Source organism: Cervus elaphus, chromosome 22 (assembly GCF_910594005.1).
Source record: "Cervus elaphus chromosome 22, mCerEla1.1, whole genome shotgun sequence".
NCBI classification, from domain to species: Eukaryota; Metazoa; Chordata; class Mammalia; order Artiodactyla; family Cervidae; genus Cervus; species Cervus elaphus.
In genome coordinates this window covers 794,519-802,696 of record NC_057836.1, presented here as the reverse complement: position 1 = coordinate 802,696, position 8,178 = coordinate 794,519, and the positions used below count along the sequence as shown (strand labels likewise).

At 48.4% G+C, this 8,178-nt stretch overlaps 1 protein-coding gene across 2 annotated transcripts in view; it reads left to right on the top strand.

Moving 5' to 3' along the window:
• Positions 1–3,363: 3,363 nt before the first annotated feature.
• The window catches only part of MOV10L1 (Mov10 like RISC complex RNA helicase 1), a 66,294-nt gene continuing 61,479 nt past the window's right edge, over positions 3,364–8,178 (top strand). For both annotated transcript variants that reach the window (XM_043882421.1, XM_043882422.1), the window contains exons 1-2: positions 3,364–3,477; positions 5,193–5,377. In XM_043882421.1, the coding sequence (XP_043738356.1) occupies positions 3,381–3,477; positions 5,193–5,377 (282 nt within the window). In that variant the 5' untranslated portion in view covers positions 3,364–3,380. The remainder of the gene's footprint in view (positions 3,478–5,192; positions 5,378–8,178) is intronic.

The window sequence follows — 8,178 nt, the reverse complement described above, 5'->3', positions numbered from 1 at the left end:
CTCCTCACTGTCATTCAGCCTTCTCTATTTGCCATTGCTTGTGAACTTCACACACAGACAGTGCGCTCCAGAACGAAAACCACAGTCACAGAAAACGAACCCAAACGATCACATGGATCACAGCCTTGTGTAACTCAATGAAGCGATGAGCTGTGCTGTGCAGGGCCACCCAAGACAGACAAGTCATGGTGGAGAGTTCTGACAAAACGTGGCCCACTGGAGGAGGGAACAGCAAACCACATCAGTACTTTTGCCTTGAGAACTCATGAACAGTATAAAGGCAAAAAGACATGACATCAGAAGATGAGCCCCCAGCTCGGTTGGTGCAGAGACTCCGGTGCCCCATGATCACAACGTCAGTCTCTTGTGTTCTCAGGAGCCGAAGCCTTCCACAGAGCTGGCCGCTCAGACCACAAGCCCACATCACGCCCAAGCAGAGGCTTCAGCTTCCCATCACAGGATGCTCAGAGCCTCAGTTCTTCAACCAATCAAAAAGTATTAGAATTAATTTTCACAAACTGTGAGGTCAAGAAGGGATTTTAAACATTGAAAACCTCCCAAACCTCCTTATGACTGCCTTTTAAAGCAATTAAGTGCAACTAGCAGGGAGGTTGTCAACCAGTGGAACTCTTCGCTTCTCTCTTTGTTTGAAAAAGAGCATTATGCAGGTTTCACCATGTCTGTGCATTTCCAAAGTCGTTCTCTAAGAAACACAAATAAGCAGTCTGGAATTAGAGATGGTGGGACAAACGCCTCCCACGCATCCTGGGAAGAACTTCCTCACCTCCGGCAGCAACACCAGTCTCTAGAACAAGCCCCACCCCTCGCACGAACTCTGTTCCTAAAGTGCCCCCCTCCCTCTGTGCTGCCCAGGTCCTGCTCATGCATCAACATTCACCTCGCCGTTCAGCACACACTTGCGGGATGAGCGGGACAGGCCACGGCCCTTCCAATGTGGAGTCCACAGCCTGATGGGGCACACAGGGGCTAATCGGGTGTCTTCTGTGGTGATGCACCTGGCTTCCTCTGTGATGGCAAATAAGTCCAGGGAGGGTGTGGGGGGCTACTTGGGGGAGTTAGGGTAGGCCTCACTGGGGGGGGGGGCAAGGAGGGCAGGGGAGCAGCAGCGCCCCAGGTGCAGAGGCACTGAGGTCATGGCAAGGCTGGAGGGCGGTGGGCACAGTGACCCCGCGAGGCAAGGTGCAGATGAGGCACCCAGGCATGAGGCTCCTGAGGACGTGGAGACGGCTGTGGCTTTGACTCCGAGATGCACTTGCAGGGCAGGAGAGTGAGCGTTCAGCTGGGTGGAGCACAGGCCGTGGCACAGCCGCTGAGAGCAGGTGTTGGTGGGATGGAGGGGGAGCCGCCGGGGTGGTGAGAAGCCACCAGATTCTTGACAGACTGAAAAGTCAAGCTGACCTGCCATCCGATGATGCGAGATGAGGGGAGCAGGAGTCCGGGGACTGGAAGGTTCCCGGCCTGAGAGGTGCAGCTGCCTCACCTGAGACAGAACACAGAGAGCAGGAGTTCTGTCCACGGGACGGTTCAGCCACAAGCCCATGCTCTGCGACAAGAGACGCCGCCGCAGTGAGAAGCCTGCTCGCCACAACTAGAGAAAGCCCACGCGAATCAACAAAGACCCAGCTCAGCCAAAAATAAACAAAAACTTTTAAAATATTGTATATGCAACTAATTGGTGCTTAGAGTAATATATGGTCTTAAATGCTTGTGTTAAAAATGAAGAAAGTTCCATTCCAAAATTCATGATCTAATTTTCCAGCTTAAAAAGTTAGAAAAGCACAAATCAAACTAGAAGAAGGGGAAGGAAGGAGAAGAGGAGTGGAAGGGGGGAAAGAGAAGGGGGAGGAAGAGAAGGCAGGAAATAGTGAATAGAAAAAAGTCAATGAAACCAAAAGATATTTTTTGAAAAGATAAATAAAATTGATAAACATGTAGCTAGACTGATGAAGACAAACAAGAGGACAGACATTAATTACCAAAGTTAGGAATGAAAGATGGTTCATCACAGTGGATCACAGAGACAGTAAAAGGATAGTAAGGAAATACTATGAACAATTTATGCCAACAATTTGACACGTTGGCTAAAACGGACAAATCCCTTAAAATTACCAAAGTTCATGCAATATTGCTGAATATCGGTAACAGCCCTTTAACTAATATAAAAGTTGAATTTGTTAAAACAGATATATGTGTTTGATAGGCCACGAGGCAGGCTGTTCCAGTTAGCACAGATTTCAAGCCAAATCAGGTCTAAGCCCGGAGGACTACCCCACACCGCAATAAATGAAAAATTCCTCATCACTCAGGCACAAACATACCACCCTTGATCAAATATCACCAAGCTGGATCAATACACAAAACAGATAATACACCATGACCTGGGAAGTTGAGCTTCCCAGGAATGCAGGGTAGTTTAACATTTCTCTGATGGTAAAGCGTCTGCCCACAGTACGGGAGACCTGGGTTCGATTCCTGGGTTGGGAAGATCCCCTGGAGAAGGAAATGGCAACCCATTCCAGTACTCTTGCCTGGAAAATCCCATGGACTGAGGAGCCTGGTAGGCTACAGCCCATGGGGTCGCAAAGAGTTGGACACGACTGAGTGACTTCACTTTCTTTCTTTCTTAACATTTGAAAATTCAATCAATGTAATTCATTCTCAACACGCTAAAATAGAAAAAACAAGATGTCATTACACTAGATACAGGGAAAGCATTTGAGAAAACTCCACACCCAAGCACTGTAAGAACTCTCAGAAAAGTGGGCAGGGGGTACTTCTCCAACTTGATACAGTGAACTGAAGTCACTCAGTCGTGTCCGACTCTTTGCGACCCCATGGACTGTAGCCTACCAGGCTCCTCTGTCCATGGCATTTTCCAGGCAAGAGCACTGGAGTGGGTTGCCATTTCCTTCTCCAGGGGATCTTCCCGACCCAGGGGTCGAACCCGGGTCTCCCGCACTGCAGGCAGACGCTTTACCATCTGAGCCACCAGGAACATTTGCCAAAGCTACACCTACCAGCACCGAGCAGCCAAACGTTCAGCCGGCTCGCGCCCAGAAGGAGGCAAGCACACCTACCCAGCTTGCCTGCACGAAGCCCGGCCAACCTGCTCCAGGTCCCGCCCACCAGCACAGGCGTGACGTCACTCCCACAGGCCGCACTAACGGTCGCAACCGCCCACCACTCTCCGCGTGCAGCACACCCATTGGCTGAGCTCCACCGGCTGGGCGCAGGCGCCGCAACCCTATTGGCCAAGCTCCAGGGAGCGCTGGCGCGAGCGCGGCAGCCCATTGGCGGCAGGAGCGGCGTGCCGCGTGCGGGCTCCTCAGGCTGTGGCGCTGAGGCTGGGCGCCCAGGCCATGCTGCGCCTCGCGGCCAAGGTGGTTTCCTTCTTCTGGAGGAAGGCGGACTGCCCAGAGGAGGAGGCCGGGCCTCTGGGGCCCGAGCTCGTGGAAGGTGCCTCGCGGGGAGGGCGGGCTGCGCGGCCCCTGAGGCGGCCCGGCCTCACTGGACGCTGCCCTGGCGGGGGCGGCTGGTGACCTAGTAGTAGCCCCCGAGGCTCGCGAAGCCTGGTTCCCGCGCCTGCACTGAGGGTGGGGGTGGGGAGTGGCCCGGGCCGGGTCCCAGGGCGTTGGCATGACCACACCAGGGTCTGAGAGACCCGGGAGTCACCTTTATATTGTCTTCTCCCTCGAAGCTGAGGCGTGTCTCTTTCATGGCGATCTCTTCCCAGCGTAGGATCTGTGTCTCCTTTCCGCTTGGTTTTTTCGCGCGCTGCGAGCGCCCTGACACCAGCCCCTCTGGACAGGTTCCCGCTCTCTGTCCATGCCCCAGCAGTTGGGTGCGTCGACGGCTCTGGAAAGGGTGACCCCGGCTGTCCTAAACTGTCCTTTTAGTCCGTGGGGTCTTGCTCTTCTCGAAATTGTTTTCGAACCCAGTTCCTGAAGTCCAGGCAGTACTTGTGATTCTGGCACCCGGAATTACACATTACCCAAGGTTCTTGTCATTTTCTCCCAACCCCTCCTTCTGTCCGAGACTTGAGCGCTGGGTAGTGAGTCTCTAGTTGCTTTCTGTAACCTCCAAAACCAGGAAATTCTCCGCAAGAGAAGCCAGAACGTCAGTCATGGAACTACTTGTCGCAACGTGCTATTAGCCGTCCCCCGCCGGCATTCTGGCCTCTTCAGCAAACTGCGGCCTGGAGCAGGTCGCTTCACCCATCCAGGCCTTGTCTGTCAATGCAGCCCCTCAAGCAGCAGTAGGATTACAGCTCGGCCTCAGTGGGCTTCCAGCCGGGCCGGGGGGCACTCGGGTGTCTTCTGGGTCTGAGAAGGAGCAGGAGTTCTAGGCCCAGGTCTCCTGAGTGGATGAGGGCAGGCCAGCTCTGTCCCAGACTTGCCCCCCAGGCCCAGACTCTTCCAGTAGTGCCTGCCTGGGATTGAGTGCTCAGTTGTGTCCCACTCTTTGCGAGCCAGTGGGCTATAGCCCACAGGCTCCTCTGCCCATGGGATTCTCCAGGCAAGAATACTAGAGTGGCTTGCCATTTCCTGCTCCAGGGGATGTTCCTGAGAAGGAATTGAACCTGGGTCTCCGGCATTGCTGATAGTTTCTTTCACCATTGGGCCATCTAGGAAGCCATTCCTGGTATGATGAAATAATACTGGATCTCCTACCCCTGCTGCTGGTAGTATTGGTGATGAGAAAGACAATAGTGGTGATGAGAGTGCACAGTAGTGACTCCCCCACTGCTGCTCTAAAGCAGCCCCCAGCCTGTGCCAGCCACGCAGAGGTCTGTGCTTTGCACATTCTGTCGTGTGATAACCTTCACACAGCTCTCTTGGACTGTAACTGTCTCCATTTTACAGATGAGGACAGGCACAGACCTAGACCAGGGTTCCCCACATGGCAGGGCAAGAGCTGGGCATCAAACCCAGGCAACATGGCTCTAGAGTCAGAGCTCTACCCATGGTGCGTACCACCTGTGCCCCTTGGAGTAACCTGGGAAGTCTGCCTCCAAAACCCTACTTTCTGAGCACTCTGCTCTCCAGGGAGGTTCTCAGCCCACAGGGCTCTTAGCCACAAGGATGCTCTGAGCTCCACTGTTCTCTGGGAGGCTCAACTGTAGTGTGCACTTGCTTTGTGGTCAATGTAACCTTTCTGTTTACCTGTCTCAGGTGACACCAGGTTGAAAACTGTCCAGGGTGTTGTGACAAGATACTGCAGTGATTATGGCATGATTGATGATTTGATCTACTTCTCCAATGAGGCTGTGACTAGCAAAGTGCTTCTAAATGTCGGACAGGAAGTTATTGCGGTTGTGGAAGAAAATAAGGTGTCAAATGGACTGAAAGCAATCCGGGTAAGACCTGAGTTGTTGAGGAAGAATTTTCTCCACCTTGAGCTTTGCACCACCATCCTCCTCTCAGAGACAACCTATAGTTTTGTGCCATGGAGGAAATCAGTGTTACCACTTCGTTATCTATTCTTCTAGTCATTTAAAAAACTATTGTTACAAATGATAGCTATTTGGACCCTTTGTTATCCAGTTAGCAAAGATAATTAATGAACTCTACTATGCAGCAAATTTTTCTTTAAAAAAATATAGTAGTATTATGCTCTAATTCCCTGATGTTAGTCAGAGGGTATGCATGTTTAACATTTTAATGGTTATCATCAAATTATCCTTCAAGAACTTTGTGCTAATTATACTCAGGAGCAGGATGAGAGACTTGTCACCTATGTTGGCAAGGATGTGGACTTAGGCATCTTTGAAATCTTCACCAGTCACTTTCATAAATGATCTTATTGTTTTAATTTGCATTTAAGCCTTAAAATAGACTAAATATTCACATTTTTTTCCTGTGAGTTATTTTAGTGTCCTTTATACATTTTGTTTGTTAGATTCAGCTATTTAAAATTAAACTTTCTACATTACAGGATTAAGTTTCATTCCATGTAGTTAATGGGTCTGTCTGTTTCTTGTGGCTCTGGGGCTTTGTATGAATCCTTAGAGAGGCTTTTCATACTTCTCAGTACAGACATGCACTCAGGTTTTCCTCTGAAAAATTGTTTATTGACATTTAAATGTTTAATTTCCCTGGAACTTATTGGCTGTGTGGACTGAAAGAAGGAGCCAGACGTTTCTTTCCTGGTAGCTTGCCAGTCATCTGCTGAGTGGTCCAGTCTTTCCTACTGAGTTGGAAGGTCCCAGCATCCCACCTACCTGGGACCCTGTCTGGGCCCTGTCGGTCCTGATGCCTCACTTGGACTCCGTGGCACAGCCACGTCCTTGGGTGGCAGGCTGGTTTCCCTCTTCCTGTCTGTGGAGGGGCTTCTCCAGGCTCTCCTCTTATTCTGGTGAACATTAGAGTCGTCCTGCTGTTTCTCCTCCTTGGCTCAGACTGACCTGGACCAGCACGGAGTGCATGGATCCACTGAGGTCCAGTGACGTGGATTAGGGCGAGTTTCACCAGCTACAAATTAGGTCCACTTATTTAAGCCTTCCTTTGTGTTCTTTTTGTTCACTTATGTTCTGCAGATTCCTTCTTAAGTTTATTTTTGAGAATTGTATTGATTTTATTTCATCATCAGTATGATTTTATTTTGTATTTTCAATCCTTTTCTTCCCTTATGGGAAATCTGTTGATTTTTGGTATATAACTTGGTATCTGGTAAACTTACTGAGTTCAACTACTTTTTTAAATGGTCATGACATACCATCTACCAACCATATGTCGCTATTTAGATTTATTAAAATTAAGTAAAATTTAGAATTAACTCCTCAGTTTCATGAACTACATTTTAAGTACTGAACATGACTGGTGGCGCCAAATCGGATGCTTCCAACATAAACCATCTCTATTGGGGCAGAAGGGCCTGTGGAGTTGCTGTGGTCTGGAACATGCCACCCCCAGGGAACAGCATTCTCCTCGTGCTCCACCTGGACTCTGGCTCTTCAAACACAGTACTTCCTTGTTTGTCTTTAGCTCTTCTGGAAGATGCCTATGTCACTTGATTTACCAACACTAGGTAGGATTAACTGACTTCCACTGTGAAAGTTGTGGAATTGGCTCATTTCTACTAGCCTCTGGATTTATTGGCTTATTTTTTGTTTAGGTTTTTTAAATCATGGTAAAATGTATATAACATGAAATTGTTAACCATTTAAAATTTCTTGATGCCATTCAGTGGCACTGAATACATTCATGTTGTTGTGCACCCATATCACTACTTTCACAACTTTTCTTCGTCCTGAATACAAACTCTATACCCACTAAATAATAACCCACAGTTCTAGTTTCTGTCTCTATGAGTTTGACTATCCTGGGATGCTTCATGTAAGTGGAATCGTGTATTAGTCCTTTTATATCTGCCTTATTGGACTTCCTATTTTCAGAGTACATCCACGTACCAAGTGTCAGCTCTTCATTCCTTTTTATGGTTAAATAACATTCTGTTGTATGTATAGATTATATTTTGTTTTTCCACTCACCTGCTGATGGACATCTGGGTTGTCTCTACCTTTTGGTTGTTGTAGATAATCCTGCTAGGGAAAGTACCTTTTGAGTCCCTGTTTTCAACTCTGGAGTCTTCACCTTGCAGTAGAATTGAATGGTCATATGGTAATCCTGTGGGCTTCCCAGGTGGTTCAGTAGTAAAGAATCCGTCTGCCAATGCAGGAGACAGGAGATGTGGGTTCGATCCCTGGATCAGAAAGATCCTCTGGATTAGGAAATGGCAACCCCCTCCAGTCTTCTTGCCTGGAAAATTCCATGAACAGAAGAACCTGGGGAGCTACAATATACGGGGTTTCAAAGAGTTGGACATGACTGAGAGACTGAGCATGTGTAAGGTAATCCTATATTTAACTTCTGGAGAGTCCACCACAGTTTCCCCACCAGCAGCACAGAGCTCCACTTTCTCCAGGCCCCCACCAACGTGAATTATTTTCCTTTTTTTTTTTTGATAGTAACCAACCTAGTGAATGTGTCTTATTGTGGTTTTGATTTACATTTTCCTAATAGTAACACTGAAAATCTTTTCATGCCTTTATAGGTCATTTACAACAACATGTGTCTTCTTCAGAGAAATGTCTTTTCAGTTCCTTTGCTTATATTTTAATCACTATTTTCTTATTGAATTATAAAAGTTCTTTATATA